The sequence below is a fragment of the Aristolochia californica genome, unplaced genomic scaffold, assembly GCF_029961685.1.
Source record: "Aristolochia californica isolate CCGP_79_NKW_82.1479 unplaced genomic scaffold, dmAriCali1.0.hap1 SCAF_16, whole genome shotgun sequence".
Lineage (NCBI taxonomy): Eukaryota > Viridiplantae > Streptophyta > Magnoliopsida > Piperales > Aristolochiaceae > Aristolochia > Aristolochia californica.
Window position 1 is genome coordinate 4,940,075 of NW_027181837.1, and position 16,179 is coordinate 4,956,253.

The 16,179-nt window shown below is 35.5% G+C and overlaps 1 protein-coding gene across 3 annotated transcripts; it reads right to left on the reverse strand.

Moving 5' to 3' along the window:
- Nucleotides 1-5,513: 5,513 nt before the first annotated feature.
- On the reverse strand, nucleotides 5,514-11,823 carry LOC137953315 (uncharacterized). Of its 3 annotated transcripts, XM_068800657.1 has the most exons (10): nucleotides 11,622-11,823; nucleotides 10,580-10,797; nucleotides 10,204-10,318; nucleotides 9,805-9,894; nucleotides 8,667-8,852; nucleotides 8,460-8,579; nucleotides 6,934-7,044; nucleotides 6,732-6,814; nucleotides 6,532-6,613; nucleotides 5,514-5,881 (listed from the first exon to the last, which is right to left on the reverse strand). In XM_068800657.1, the coding sequence occupies exons 1-9, from the start codon at nucleotides 11,751-11,753 to the stop codon at nucleotides 6,550-6,552; spliced, it is 1,119 nt and encodes a 372-aa protein (XP_068656758.1). In that variant the 5' UTR covers nucleotides 11,754-11,823; the 3' UTR covers nucleotides 5,514-5,881; nucleotides 6,532-6,549. The 3 variants fall into 3 exon arrangements, with proteins under 3 accessions (XP_068656758.1, XP_068656756.1, XP_068656755.1); XM_068800655.1 differs by lacking the exon at nucleotides 5,514-5,881 and having other exon boundaries at nucleotides 6,419-6,613; XM_068800654.1 differs by lacking the exon at nucleotides 5,514-5,881 and having other exon boundaries at nucleotides 6,419-6,814.
- Between the last annotated feature and the right edge of the window lie 4,356 nt (nucleotides 11,824-16,179).

The following is a 16,179-nucleotide window of genomic DNA, read 5'->3' on the forward strand; positions in this document are numbered from 1 at the left end:
TACGTACGGTGTAATCATTAACATTTTCACATGCCCTTTTAGAAATTAAAAATTAAAAATTAAAAAAGCCAGCTCAGAATTTGAGGGTGTTTCAGTAATTTAATAGAAGAAGGGGGTGTATTCGGTAATTTCATATTTTTTAGTATTTTAGAAGGCGTGAAAGGTCGAAAAGAAGAAAAAACTGATGATTACGTGGATTGAGTGGAATGACTAATTTAGCCCTACGGACTCTAAGCTAAAGAGGGGTTATAATTGTCTTTTCAATAGAGACGGAAGAGTAGTTTAGCACGTGATCAGGTTGTCGTAGGCGAGTATCTTTTCGTACAAAAAGCAGTGGATCTCCAAAAAGGAATTGAAAGCTGCTCGCGCGTGTACAAGCGACCACCATAGAAGAGTAAATATAATAATATTGTATAAGTATTATATTAGCTCCAAGTAAATTTTATTAATTACAATAAAGTCATTAAATTGGCCATTATAAATATAATTGAAAATATTTTTTAAGTATAAACATCCATGAGAGAACAATAAGGATATTTAAAAACTTAAATAAATCGCTAATTTCTAAAAACATGATTAAATATATAAAACACATTTACTATATGTTATATATAAATTATTTTTGGCTCAAATCGGGTATCGACATATGGGGTTGAGTTTAAAATTTTAAGATCCGATCTAATCAACTTTAATTTGATAATAAGATCAGTTTGAATCGGGTTTTATTTATGACATATCCACATACTAATCCATATTAAGTGCGGATCAATACTTTTATTCAAATACTAATCCAATCCATTTAATTACAGATAAAGTATAAAGTATATAAATTTTCAAAAAAATTATAATTAAAAGATATGATATTTAAAAAACTATTAGTAAATAAATTATTTTAATTAGTAAAAAAATAAAGATCATAGTTTCAAGTCCAATTTAAATATAAAAAATCACACCATTTTTTTTTTTTGCTCTATTTTGTGTTGTTTTTATCAATTAAACAAGGATATGTTGGGTCTTGTGTCAAACTCAAACCCAATTCATTTATTAATGAGGTCAAGAGAAAAACTTGTATCCAACCTACTTATAACTTGAGTCACTTAAGGTCAAATAAATGGATGGGTAAAACCTCTAGTTATAGTATCATATTGTGATGTGTAACAAAGAATCCTTATCAATGTTACCCATATAGGAATTGGAAGTCATATGACCAAATCAGGTTGGTTGGTTCAATTAGTGAACTTACTAACTTGTCCCATTCATGCCCATTAGGAAAGAGAGAGAGAGCGAGAGAGAGAGAGAGAGAGAGAGAGAGAGAGAGATGTTGGAACTCATATGGTTAGTTGATTTGATTAGTGAACTTACTAACTTGTCCCATTCATGCCCATTAGGAAAGAGAGAGAGAGAAAAAACAAGTTAGAACTCATATGACCCAGTCAAGCTGGGTGACTCAGTTACTTACTAACTTGTCCCATTCATGGTCATTAGGAGATGGAGAGAAAAAAAAGTTGGAATTCATATGACCCAATTCAATTAGTGAACTTACTAACTTATCCCATTCATGCCCATTAGGAAAGAGAGAGAGAGACAGACAGACAGACATGTTGGAACTCATATGATCGAGTCAGGTTAGTTGATTCAATTAGTGAACTTACTAACTTGTCCCATTCATGCCCATTAGGAAAGAGAGAGAGCGAGAGAGAGAAGTTGGAACTCATATGACCCAAGCTAGTTGATTTAGTTAATGAACTTACTAACTTGTCCCATTCATACTCATTAGGAGAGGGAGAGAAAAAAAAAAGTTGGAATTCATATGACCCAATTCAATTAGTCAACTTACTAACTTGTCCCATTCAATTAGAGAGAGAGAGAGAGAGAGAGAGAGAGAGAGAGAGAGAGAGAGTCAAGGAAGTTGTATCAAACCTAGAGATTGTGGGGAATGACAAGAAATTCTGATTTGGATAACATCAAAGAAAACAATTGCATATATAGTATATAGGTACACCTCCTTAGGGTTTTGGTGTAAGCCTCAAATGGCTTTAATTCAATGAATATAGCATCTTGTTTGACTAAGCAAGGATCATTGTATAAAACAAGAAGAAATGGGATTTGAGTGTTTGTTGAGGAAATCAAGATCAGTTCTAAATAAGAAAAAAAGATGATCTGCCTGCACCCATACATACATACACAAATGTTATTTAGATGATACACTATAATGTGACACTTGAACCCCCAAAGCTTAATTTAGACAACCTCACATTAAAGTATGATCGAAATTAGGACCATAAGTTTGGTGTCTCCGGGTATGAATCACATTTACTTGAAGAGAAGAGCTGGCCACGAAATTCAAACCTAATTAGGCAGCTCGTGTCCTAGTAGTGTGGCTTTTGGTTATAAAATACTCGTCGTGCAACAAGCTGCCTGTGTTTTGAAAGAGGAGGAATAACACGTTACATTTAGTTGATTAGAGAGTGAACTGGGGGACGAGTTGGAGATGATTCGTGGGATGAAAAAATGGACGAGTTCACTCCTTCACCTGATTCATCTCCTCTTAAATCCAACTTAGGAATAAGTCTCGCTAGCATTTGGATTGTTAGATGTGCTTAATAATATATCAGCATTGAATTGATCACCTCCACATGAAAATACACCAAGAATTAGGATTTTGATAAATGATTTGAGACTGTTGTTTCTAGGGGTGGCACTAAGCCAAACTAGTTTGCAAATCGTTCGAGTTTACCTCGAAAAAAACTTCGTTTAATTCAGTTTTTACTTGAGCTTGGATCGAGCTCAAACTTTATATAAGGCTTATTAAGTATAACAAGTCAAACTCAAGATTTTTGAAGCTTGCCTTGTTAGTCCGTGAGCTAAGCCGTTGGTATAGTTTTTTTTTTTTTTTAATAAAAGTACCCTTTGCTATAATTACTCTCATCAATTCCCTCTTTAAGGCTTGTTAGTGCACAACGTAAGTGAAATGTATATTTCACTTATGCCGGGGAAAGTGGGCCAAAACTCTTTAGTGCGCACCGTAAGTGACGGGGGAAAGTGAAATATAGTTGTATTCCGGTTTCCCCCGTTTCAGGCATAAAATGATGGTAAGTGAAATCAGAGGGGTCGAGCTTTGATTTCACTTACCATCGCTCAAATACATCTTGGACTCGGGCTATCAAGAAGGGAACCTTTGTCGAACAAGGTTTCAAAGAAAAAAAAATTTCTCTCTCGCTCGCTCGCAACCTTCGGCGACTTCAAGCACCCTACTTCGGCTTCTCTTCTCTCTCGGCCTCTCTCTCCTCTCCCTCTCGACCTCCGTCGCAGAGCCTCTCGACCTCCCTCTCTTCTCCCTCTCGACATACTATTGCTATAATTAATTAAACCAATGGTTTTTATTTTTTTTATATATTTATTTTTATAATTACTATATTAAATTAGTAATTTAATAGTCATAATTAAAATATTATTAAAATAAATATTTGATAAATTATTTTGGTTTAATTATCCCATTGCAATAATTAATTAAACCAATGGTTTTAAATTTTGTAACAATATATTATTAATTAATAATACATAAAAATATATTATGTTATTGATAAATATATATTTATTTATTATATTAATTTTATTATTATTATATTAAATTAGTGATTTTTAATGTTAAAACATATCTTATGTTATTAAAAAATAATTTATTTATTTATTTTTAATAATTTATCAGCATTGAATTGATCACCTTCTACATGAAAATACACCAAGAATTAGGATTTTGAGAAATGATTTGAGACTGTTGTTTCTAGTGGTGGCACTAAGCCAAACTATTTTGCAAATCGTTCGAGTTTGGCTCGAAAAAAACTTAGTTCAATTCAGTTTTTACTTAAGCTCGGATCGATCTCAAACTTTACATAAGGCTTATTAAGTATAACAAGTCAAAATCAAGATTTTTTAAGCTTGCCTTGTTAGCTTGTGAGCTAAGCCATTAGTTGCTCTATTGCTCCCATAAATTCCCTCTTTAGTTGCTTTTATTTACCTCAAACCTAAAAAATGATCAATCATTCAAATTCTTTTGGGTCCCTCAATATCTAATGTTTTTGTTTATCAATGAAATAAACACTATTAATAGAGGTATTTGCTCTTTTTTAGGTCTATTAAGTTAGTTATACATTAGTATGCTCCATTACAAAATCTTTGACTTCTTTGTAATAACTTGCAGTTCAATAGTACTAAGTTCATCATAATATTTTTTTTATTTTTTTTTATAATTTTTTTTATTTTATAGTTTTAAATGTAGGTTAGGTTCAAGCTCGAACTCAAACTCAGTTAAATTTTTTGGGTTTGAATTTGATTCCAATTTTAGGTTCGAGCCTAAGTTTGAACTCAGATGCGACCCTTAGTTGTTTGTGCAGTGCTTATGGTAAATTCTTCAAACATCCATTGATCCCCTTCGTTCAAGACAATCTCTGTAGGAAAGCAAACTGAAAGAGAGCCCATTTGCTTCTGGACTCATTTGATCATGTATTCTCTCTGATAAAATCTAATTTAGCACAGCTTGTTTGCAAGAGGGTCTGGACAACAAAATTAAATACAGCTTTGTGATGAGGGCGTGACGCGGGCACGCACCACCCACAGTTCTCCCCGCCCATGCACTGCTAGAGCCTCCATTGTTTCACTCTTACGAGCGAACCGGCAAAGTGATCATCTTCTCATAGCTCATGATTCACTTGATTCGTTGCTGTATGCACTCCTGATTCTGGACTCCAGGACAAGTTGTGTTGATGATCTTCCATGGTTCTGGTTCCTACCTTCTTTGTCGAAAAACAGGCGGCTTTTCTTGCAGAGGAGACGTTGATTTCCCAACATTTGCAGTCGCTGCGACTTGGGTCCTCCCGGAGCTACCACTAGATCCGATAGGTGGTGAAGTTGGCAGGAGCAATGGCGATGGTAGGGGCGTCTCTCCCGGGGGGATCCACAAGCACAACACTGAGATCCCATTCCCATGTCCAGGAAGTGAAACCCCACGAGAGATGAAGCCATTGACCACCCTTCCCCACCACCAACGGGGATTTCGGTGCAGGAAGAGAATGGGGAGATTCTGGGTTTTGATCCTTTTATATGAAAGAACTCACCTAGAAATTATAACCCCGAAGGCAGGTAACTTTGCTAATAACAGTTTCGAGCTAGGAATTTTGTCTGGTCTGACTTATGAAGCACTGAAGCCTCTAGTCATCGACGCAAAGACGGGTGTTTCTGGTTTATTCTTCCCTGTCGATATAAACTAAGCTTGGTTTTCTTGTACTATGTTTATGTTTTGTTTCTTCTTGTTTTCTACCATTAATGGAATGCAAACTCAAACCAAGACTAGAGCTTACAATTGACCAAGACAGTCCCGCGCCATAAAACACCAACTCTTGATTCCATCTAAACAAAGCAGATCGAAAGTTACTCCTTTTTGTTAAAAAAAAACAGGGATTACTGAAAACGACAACCATGTTGTTACTGTTGATTTCGTTTATTTTTCCTTCGCCTGTTGGGGGCCATTTTAAAATTTAGTTTTTCTTCGGGTTGCAGCAACGATAATTTTGATCCCGACTACTGAGCGCAGTATCGTTAGGATGAGTTACAGAGATGAACCACAGAAATACGCTTCTGAAACTACAAGTAATTTGAATATCAACTAAGAGGAATCATCTTCATATGAAACCCATTGACAGAAGTGGTAGACCCTTTTTTCTCCTTCGTCTCTTCTTATCCTTTCTAGTTCAATTCAATCTATGATCGTTGAGCCATGGGAATCTTTCCCCTTTGATTCAAACACAAAATTTTGAAACTGTTTGCTGTTTGAAGAATAGTCTTGATGGGAGGAGTCCACTCCTTGTCAGTGCTCAACTCCATTCTGGTGGCACCAAGCCAAAATGGCTCACAAACAGCTCAGGTTAGTTCAGTTTGTTCAAGTTCAAACTTATAAGGTTCATTAAGTATAACATGTCAAAGTTCAAAATTTCCTAAACTTGGCTTGTTAGCTCGTAAACCGACTTGTTAGCATAATTATTTTTATGCAAATACTCTTCATTCCAATTGCTCTAGTCAGTTCCCACTTTGTGTTACCTAAAACGAAAAAACTGGGTCACCTACCCTGAATTTTGGAGGTTGAGATCCCTCCACCGTTGCTTTAAAAACAAAGGAGGAGGATGAAGCTATTTCTGGTGGAAAACAGTGATGTACTAGAAACACACCCCACCCCCTCACTCACTTTTTCTACATGCATACAAGAGGCACTCTTGTCCTTCCCACTTTGTGTAATGAATCCACGTAGGAACCCCACCCTGCATGCCCGGATGGACTTAGCCAGCAGAGTACCCAGCTTTTCTTTCTTCTTTCAAAAGCCATAAATCGCAGAGACAACGCACAACGCGCAGAACCGGCAATGATGTAACTGAACTAGGATTCCTAGTTTAAGTTTTACTTGCAAATCACAAATATTTCTATCACAAGGTAGCATTACACGAGATGAAAAACTTCATGTAGCTTAAAAAATCATTTTACCTAGTGGGATGCAAAGCATTATAGTTCACATACGAGGCAATATCTGAAGGTCTGCGTTAGAACATCCTCATCCATATTCTGACCTGTCACCAGCAACGGGTAAATGATATCAAATATGAGGTACAATATAATCTTGTAGATAAAGGCATTGGCTAATGGTTATAAAATTAAAATTATGACAATTCCAGGTTCGAGAGTTTCCTATGAAAACTATCTTGTTTGATTGATCTTCTCCTTTTATCCATTCCCGAGCTGGAACAATCTCATAGGTCTCCCTGACAGCCTGCAAAACATTGAAGTAACTAAATTATCATTTTTCATTGTAATCCTAACTACGTCAATTGAAAAGCAGAGATTCTTGCAGTATCCAGGGGATAAAAATGGCACAGTGGAGAAAATTACTTGCAATGTGTGAAGTTGACCAGAGTTTTCAACTCTTAAAATCCCTTTGCAGCGATATACATCCATATCATATTTCTTCTCCCAAAGAATCTCCTCAAGCCACAAGCGAAACTAGAAGAAAAGAAATGACAATTTACTGGACAACGAAAATTAACAACTAGAGGAAATGAATTCTTTGTGAAAAAGCCCAAACAGCAAGAATAATTTCAGCCACATAGGCTAGTTAGAGATAGCTGCACAGCAGCTTAAATGAGGAAACCATTGCTGCCATTTGACACAAGATGGGATCAGGTGTTCTCCCTGTGGTATGAGGAAACCAGCTTTAGCAAAACCTGACCAGCAAACATCTGCCTTGCATAAAATTGATTATTTAATATTCATATAGAGTTAAAATTATTACCACAAATGTTCTTTGAACAAATTTAGTGTTTCTACTGTTTAGTACAAAAGAAATGACTTTCTTTGTGAATTTTAAAGGTCACAATATTTAGGACAAATACAAATCAACCATGACCCAGTCTATGATTTCTCTTTATTTGTCTTTAGAATGGTAAGAACAGATCTATAAGATGTCATAGAAAAGGCTAGTAATGCAAAGTCAGTTTGAATATCAATTCCCATATATTTTAAATAAAGATCGATCCAAAATAAATTTACAAAAAAGAACTTGAGAACTGTATCTCTAACTGATTCTCAGGTCTTGCTTCTCACACAATTAAGAACAAAGTCAATTTGGCATCTAAAATATTTTCTTTTGCAAACTCCAGCTTGACCTTCATTTTCAAATAACTTCACAATATTGTGGATTGAATCTCTGCCTCAATAGCTGTAAGGGGGGCATCTAGTATAAGGTCTTGGGCTCAAGTCTCACCAAGTTATGGTGAATGGTTTGTGTAACAAGTTTGCAAAAAGTTTTGCAATGTTGATATTCTTTCCCATTCAAAATGTTTCTCTGCTTTCACATTTTGAGAATAGCACAGTTTAACATAAGAATGCCAACGGATGAATAAAATCAGGCTAAGTGATTAAACAAAATATATCAAAGTAGCTTTTCTGAAAGGAAAAACTCAATAAATCCCTCTTAATAAAAATTGATAAGTTACAGTTAGGCAGCTTTTAAGCTGATCATTATTCCAAAAAAAATAAAACAAAGAAACAAAGAAGGAAAAGATTTTGGGACTAATAAAACACAAATCAAATAAAAAAAAAAAGAAAAGTTAGAGCTAAAAACAAAAGAAATTTACTCAAGAATACTCTCTAAAAAAAGAGAATATCAAATATTTTATCTCAAGTTCACAATTCTCCTTAATTTCTCATATTAGACACATGAATCCAAAGCTATCAGTACTACTAGATTTAAAGCAAGTCTAACCCATCATAGAATGGGTTAGCACTCACTGCTAAAAAACATCACCAGAAATATTTACAAAATTTAATTTGACTTAGCTCAGAAAGACATTTGCTTCAAACAGTTTAACTTAGAAATACAACTATATCCACTGTTTTATTTGGGAGAAAAGAAGTACCTTGTCAAGATCAACTTGCTTCTGCTCACAAATCGAGAAGGTCTGCATTCTGCTGTTATGACGACTTGAGGTAGATATTGAGTTAGTGTCCCTCAACAATGATTCAAGGTGGGCCACATGCTAACAAGACCAAAGATGATGCTGTTAAATCATGCGAATTTCTATCTAAATATAGTTTTTTTCCTGTTAGAAAGAAATACAACCAACCTTTGCATCATACGCCCGTCGGTCTAATATTTTGCATAAGTCAACTTGGCAACGTACAGAAACAATGATATTGGCAAGGGGATTGATGTTGTATATCTCCTTCTCCAGTTCTTCTACAACATGTGAAGTCAAAGGTTCAGGTTCTTTTGGAGAAGCCAAGTCAACCTTGTTAAGAATTACCACATCCTACAAGAAGAATGATGTCAAGAGTCTATTGTGATAAGAAAAATATCTCAAAGCATGTGTAACTCGTGGTATCATAGACATGAGTGCATTCAAAGAACATATATGAATGTTCAATTTCTACTCCCCTCTTGCCAGTTGAACCAGTTCAACCATGATGTGGATCTAAGATCCAGCAGATATGACCTGCTAACTCAGATTGGAAAGTCATAAAAGCATGCCGAACAGCTGTTTCAATACTGAACTAAATGACATCAGATCAGGGAAGGGATGGAATAGGCTGAGTCAGGGGTTTCCACAAACCCCATTGGGTCTTTGCAAACCCACCCCAATCCTGTGCAGGTTTTTAAAGAGATACCCATCCCCATACTATGGCATAAAATAAGAAACTCATCCCTTGCCTCATGTGGGCTGGGTCAGGGTGGGTTACCTGTTTAATCCAGCCAGTTGTCATGCCTACATCAGGATATATATAAGATGGTTTCAACATGAAAAACAGAGAAAAAATAACCCATTAAATGCTTTTTAAATTTTAAAATAAATTAGCACAACCAAGTGATGCAGGTGGTGATATGTTGAAATAGTCAAACCAGACCATGTCTCCTCAGTAGGTCAATACCTTGTGAGGTTTTAAAACACTGGATAAACTTTGAGTATATGTCCACCAGACTGGTGGTAATAAGACCCTCCAAAGACATGCAATGGTTTGGACATTTTCAGTTCAACTGAAGCCCAAAATAGCAAACGCAATAACACAAGGGCTCAGCAAGATTCAGTTGATAATCTACCCATAATGAAATTCTTCAAAAAGTTTATCGGTTAAGTAGGTCACTTGTCAGCTATTAGTATTATCAGCATAATAGTATATAACTGCCCAATACTTATATGGATGGAAGAGGTTTCAGATTTTATTTGTGGTTCGCAATCTTATAACAGCATATGAAGATCTTATTACCGCAAAAGCTATTTGAAGAAATGCTTCAGGAAATGAAGTTGAAGTACAATTTTGATCAAGCTGCAATAGAAGGTTTTTGGCATCTACAACCTGTTTTTGGAAAACAGAACCAGAAACAGTTAGAAGAAGAGAAGTAAGAAGAGGAAGAAGAAGAATAAGATGAAGGAAAAAAGAAGAAACATGCAATTAACATAATTATAACTTACTAAAAAGGAAAGTGCAATCTAACAAGCACATCAAGAAATCAACCTATTAGGTGTGGAACTAAATTGAACTGATGATAAATAACAAATCAAATATGTTTTCTTAAAAACCACGCAAAATAAATAAAATGAATCAAGTCATCTGACTCAACAAATTGGATGGAGACATGGCTTAACCATGATAAAAGAAACTGACCGTGATAATAGAATCAAGTTTGATTGCCGATTCCAGTTGTTCATCCAACCAAAGAATAGACACAAGGGGAGCTGGATCAGCTAATCCAGTGGTTTCTATCAGTATATGATCAAGCCTATGTAGCAAAAATGCAGTAAGTAGTATTTAATGAAAGTATATACCACAACCTCAGACCATAAAAATAAGTGAAACAGAATCAGAGAAAAGAGACAAATCAAAAGCAATTAACTTAACTTGACTCTATGGTGAGTTGATGAAAGAGAGGAAAAACAAAGAAATAAATGGTACAACATCAACTACTTCATGCAACTCCAAAGCTTAAAAGTTGAACTGCATTTATAGAGAAGGACGACAAAGATGAGACAATAAGTATCACCTCACTTTCCGCTGTACAAGTTGCTCCAAAGCTTGAACTAGACTATGTTTAACAGTGCAACAAACACACCCATTAGCAAGTTCAACCCATTCTTCAACAAGACTGCCACTCTGACCATCATTAATCAATGCTCGTTCAACTCCAATTTCTTCACCAAATTCATTTAAGATAACAGCAATCTTCTTTCCGTGTTGTGCATTGAGGATGAAGTTTACTAACTGGAGTCACAACAATATAATTACTCAGGATACATACTATCACAACATTTCATAAAGAAAAAGAAACATATACTATCACATGGATTAAAAGAATAAGCTAACTAGACTGGTTTTCTACCCATCAATTCCTAAGAGACTTTTAGAAACTAAGAGACATTAACCCATCTACAACAGGTTCAATCAGTTAATGAAAATCCTAACCATCAAAGTAATAGAATTTGCCCACTATGACGTAGACAAGGGACCTACTTTCAAGAGCAATAGAAGCTGAGTTAATATGGAAGAATCTTTGGTTCAATATCCTGGGATTTTGGATTTCATCTTTCTTGAACCTTCCATATTATATAGTAATCCATTGCACAAAGATTACAGCAAAGAGAGATGCATACGACTTGTTATTGCGTCTGTTTTAGTAGTCATAAACGCATTTGCAGCAGGCTCAGAAGTTACAGGTCAGTGGTAGATATTGTTTCCAGCCACTCCATCCTCTTTTTGGGCCATTTTTTCTCCTAAAGCTTGCACCACCGATATAAGAAAATACGCCTAACACTTGGACTCCAAAACGAGAAAGTAAATAAACAGCCGCGCTCACAAATTCGTCAAATTTTCAACCCCAAATGCTGTTAGCAGATCACATTGAAACATGCATAATTTGAACTTAAGGAAAAATTTGGAGGTAAAATACTCAGGTTTCTGGAACACATCATTAAGGATTAGAGCGCCAAGTTCTATAGCAATCTCACTATCAACCGGATAAAATAAAAAGGAGTAGGGGAAAATGATGATTTTTGAATTAAAGTTCCAACAAAAGCGAATGCAATTACCGTGGACTTCCCTGCACCAAGATAGCCGGTAATGATCGTCACACCGACAGAATCTTCTGAGGTGGACGAATTTCGTTTGCCAAGCTCATCAATTTCCACAGCGAGAGGAGGATTCTCGTCGTCTTCGTCCATCTTTCTCTAAAATTAGTTAAATCGGGAACCAAAAAGTAAATCAGATTGTACCGGAGAATCAGAAACCTCAAAAAACCTCTTCGAAGTACCGAGGGACTACGGCAGGGCCGCAAGTGGGCCGTGGGCTTGTCCACTCACGTCTGAAATGCTGGAGATATCTGATAATATTGTTGTTAATTTTTCTTTTTAAAATCCTGATTTCGATTTGAATTACGTAAAAGCCTACCAATATTTGAAATTTTCTGACATCTGCCTCATCCCCTTCTTCATGTTACAACCTAGCATACTTGTTTCCTCCAACAGATCAAATACATATTTTCTTTGTGATAAAATGATGTCATATCTAGATTACAAAACCTCCACACGAAGGAAATATTTCAACAATCCCAAATCTTTGATCCGGAATACTTTGTTGAGTTCACCTTTCATCCTTTGAATTTCATATTTATCACTTCTAGTCAAGATAATGACATCCACATAAACAACCATAAGTATTATACCAAATCTAGTAATAATTGACAAATACTGAATGAACAGTCTCACACCTTTTGAATTTGAGACCAATTATCACCTTGCTAAATTTATCAAAACATAATCGAGGGGATTGTTTTAAACCATAGATACATTTCCAAGGTTTGCATACTTTCTCCCCCTCAACCACAAAGCGGGTAGTTGTAACATGTAAACTTCTTTTTGGAGGTCTCTATTTAAAACATATATTTTTAGTATCGAGTTGATCAAGATCTCATTGAAAATTTACAAGGGAAATAAGAATCAATTCTGAGTTAACTTTAGCAATTAGTGAAAAGGTTTTTTCATTATTAATTCCATAGGATTGAGTGTATCCCTTTGTGATAGCTCTGGCTTTGAGACAGGCTATACTTTTATCTGCATTATGTTTTATCGTAAAAACCCACTAACATCCAATAAGTTTATTCTTGGATGGTAAAGTAATGACATGCCAAGTGTGGTTGGTCCGAATGACAGTCATTTTTTCCTCCATGGTAGTTTTCCATATTGGATGTTATAGAGCTTCTTGATAATCTTTAGGAAGAAAGATGAAGGAAATCATTAGAAACGATTGACAACTTAGAGATAATCGATGAGTAGAGTGAAAATTAGAAATAGGATGGGAAGTAGTGGGTCATGGAATGACACTTGATTTGCCCAACTTGTTGCAAAATACCCCAAATTAATGTATGCCCAGTGCTTTAATAAACATATCTCCAATTTGATCACCAAATCGCATATAGAGAGTCACAACCTCATTTTTCATCATAGTATCTCGAATAAAGTAACAACCTACCTCAATATATTTAGTCATTTCATGGAATACTGGGTTTTCTGCAATGAATATAGCAATCTGATAATCACAGTACATGATCATGGGTCACTCATGTTGTAGGTTCAATTTTCTAACCATAGATCCCACATCAACTCATTGATTATACGAATCATGACTCTATACTCAACTTCAACAATAAAATGAACTACAAAATTTTGTTTTTTTGTTCTTCTAGCTTATTAGATTACCTTCGAGAAATACACAATAACTTGTGGTAGACTTCCAATCAAGCTTAGATTCAGATAATCAGCATCTGAGAATGCCTCCATCTTCATGTTATTATGAAGCTTAAAAAATAGTCCTTTTCCAGGTGACCTTTTCGGATATCTCAAGATCTGTTGTGCAACTTCTAGGTGAACCTTGCAAGGGCACTCCATGAGTTGACTAACAATATTGACAACAAAGGATATGTCAAGATGAGTGTATAGGAGTTTTTCAACTAACCGATGATACAGTCTTATGGTGGAGTTCATCATGAAGGTCATGTCCAACCACCACAAGAAACTCAACAGGCTTAGCACCCAACAATCTATACTCATGTAGAATGTTTGTGACATATTTCCTCTAAGTCAGTACCAAAACCGCCTTGCTTCTAGCTACTTCAATACCTATAAAGTATTTTAGTGACCCCAAGTCTTTAGTCTGAAAATATTTTGCTAAAAAAATATAATCATCTACATATACTAGTAGTACCACAATATCAGACAATCTTCTCATGACAAAGAGTGAGTGGTCACAGTGCATCCTAACAAATCAATAGACAACCACTTGACTAAATTTCTCAAATCATACCCAAAGACTTTGTTTGAGACCATATATATATATATATATATATATTTTTTTTTTAGTCAACATACTTTATCAGTCTCTCCCTGAGCAACACACCCAAGAGGTTGCTCCATATAGACTTCTTCAACCAAGTCACCATACAAAAAAACATTTTTAATATCAAGCTAATACAATGACCACCCGTAATTGACAGTGACAGACATCAAAATCCAAACCAAAGATAGACAAGCAACAGGAGAAAGTTTCAAACACATCAATAACATATGTTTGTGTGTTTATCAATCTAGCCTTATACTGTTAAATTGATCGGTCCGGCTTATACTTCACAATATATACCCATCTATAACCCACAATTGTAGCACCAACGAGTATACCCCAAGCTAGTAGTGCCTCTATCTCAACATCCATAGTTATCTTCCATGGTGGAGAAGAAAGTGCAACCTACACAGACGAATGAATAGTACAGAAGGACTAGGACATATCAAATTATTTGTACTGGCCAGAGAGGGAATCAAACGACACAATGAAACAAAGGATAAAAAGTACATTTTTCTAACAACTTTTTGAATGGTGATGGTCAAGTGTAGATTACTTAACTCAGAATCAATAGATAGAGAGTTTTTGGTTTGTGATATACCTATAGTGGCTTCTCTACAATAGCATCAGGAATCAAACTAGGAATCTCCTCCAGAGGAGTGGGGGCAACAACCTTGGAAATATGGATGGCAAAACATCTATAGAAGATGCAGAAAAGAAAAGAGTAACCTAAAAAACTATCACGTCTGTAAAGTCAAAGATAAATGTTTTCTTAGTAGACGGACAAAAGTATTTATATCCTTCCTATGTGCATGAGTAACCCAAGAAAATACTCCAAGGGAACAATTTGTCCTTGGAGGTACCAAAGACATGCAGAAGATACTTACTCAAAAACATGAAGAGACAACGGAAATAAGTAAATGGTGGTATTAACACATGTATAGGAATTTTACCATCGATAATTGAGGAAGGCATTTGGTTAATGAGGAAACACACAATGAGGACAACATTACCTCAATACGATTTCGGTGCATTCATATAAAAAACATGGTGAGAGCCACTTCTAAAAAATGACGATTTTTTCATTCAACAACACTATTTTTTTACGGTCTAAAAACATACAAGGATTGGTGTATAATACCATGTCCTTGACAAAATAAATCAAACTTTTGATTCATAAGTTCTAGATCATTATCAGTTTGAAGTACACGACTAGAGGTATTAAATTGATTCTTTATTTTATTATAAAAAAGTTTAAATATATCAAATACATAAAAAAATTCTCCAAGGAATTACCCCCAAATACAATGTTTAAAATCATCAACAGACGAAAAAAATTACTTATAACCAAAACTAAGGACTAGACAAAGCAAAGCCTCATCATAATAAATAAATACCTAACGAGTGGCTACTTCGGTATTGATTGGAGGAAAGGATGCTTGCCCAACTGATACGAGTCACACTAAAAAGATAGACTTCAAAGAAATGTAGGAAAGAGTTAAATCAACTTTGCATGAAGGATGACCCAACCATAGATGCCACTATAGAGGTAAAATCGCAGAGTGCAGTGGTTGTGAAGTATCTGGTAAAGGGTTTTCCACAGTATAATCCGAACCTCTCACATGCAAGACCAATTGTCCTCTTCGTCAAAAGATCCTAAAAAACACAATGAGAAGGATAAAAAGTTATGAAGCAATTAATTGATTTGGTAAGTTGACTTACAACAAATCGAGAGAAAATTTAGGAACAATAGGACATAAGTGATATAAAGGTAGAGTGAGCCAATGTGCCCATTCCTTGAACTAGAGAAATGGATCTATCGGCCAATGTCACTTGTTTAATAGTAGCTCACTCTTTTAAATCAGAAAATGAAGTAGACATACCTAACATGTGAGTAATGGATCCTGTATCAAGAATCCAAGTGGAAGATGGACGTATATGGAGGATAGAAGTACCAAAATTAGCCAATGTGGCCATGGAAGTGGAAGATAGGGTCATAGATGTTGAAGAAGAGGTAACATTCAGTTGTGCCATGTGTTGAATCAGTTGATGCATTCATCAGATGTTCTAGGTACTACATTCACAATGGGCTCAAGAGACACATTAGTGTTCTCATGAACGTCGTAATTGGCCCAAGTGGGTTTACCAAAAAAAATCCAACACTTGTCAGAAAAATGGTTTGTACGACCACAATGAGCACATCTTTTGTTTAGTTTACAATCACCTCAGCCTTTCTCTCTACCTCTAGTACTTTGC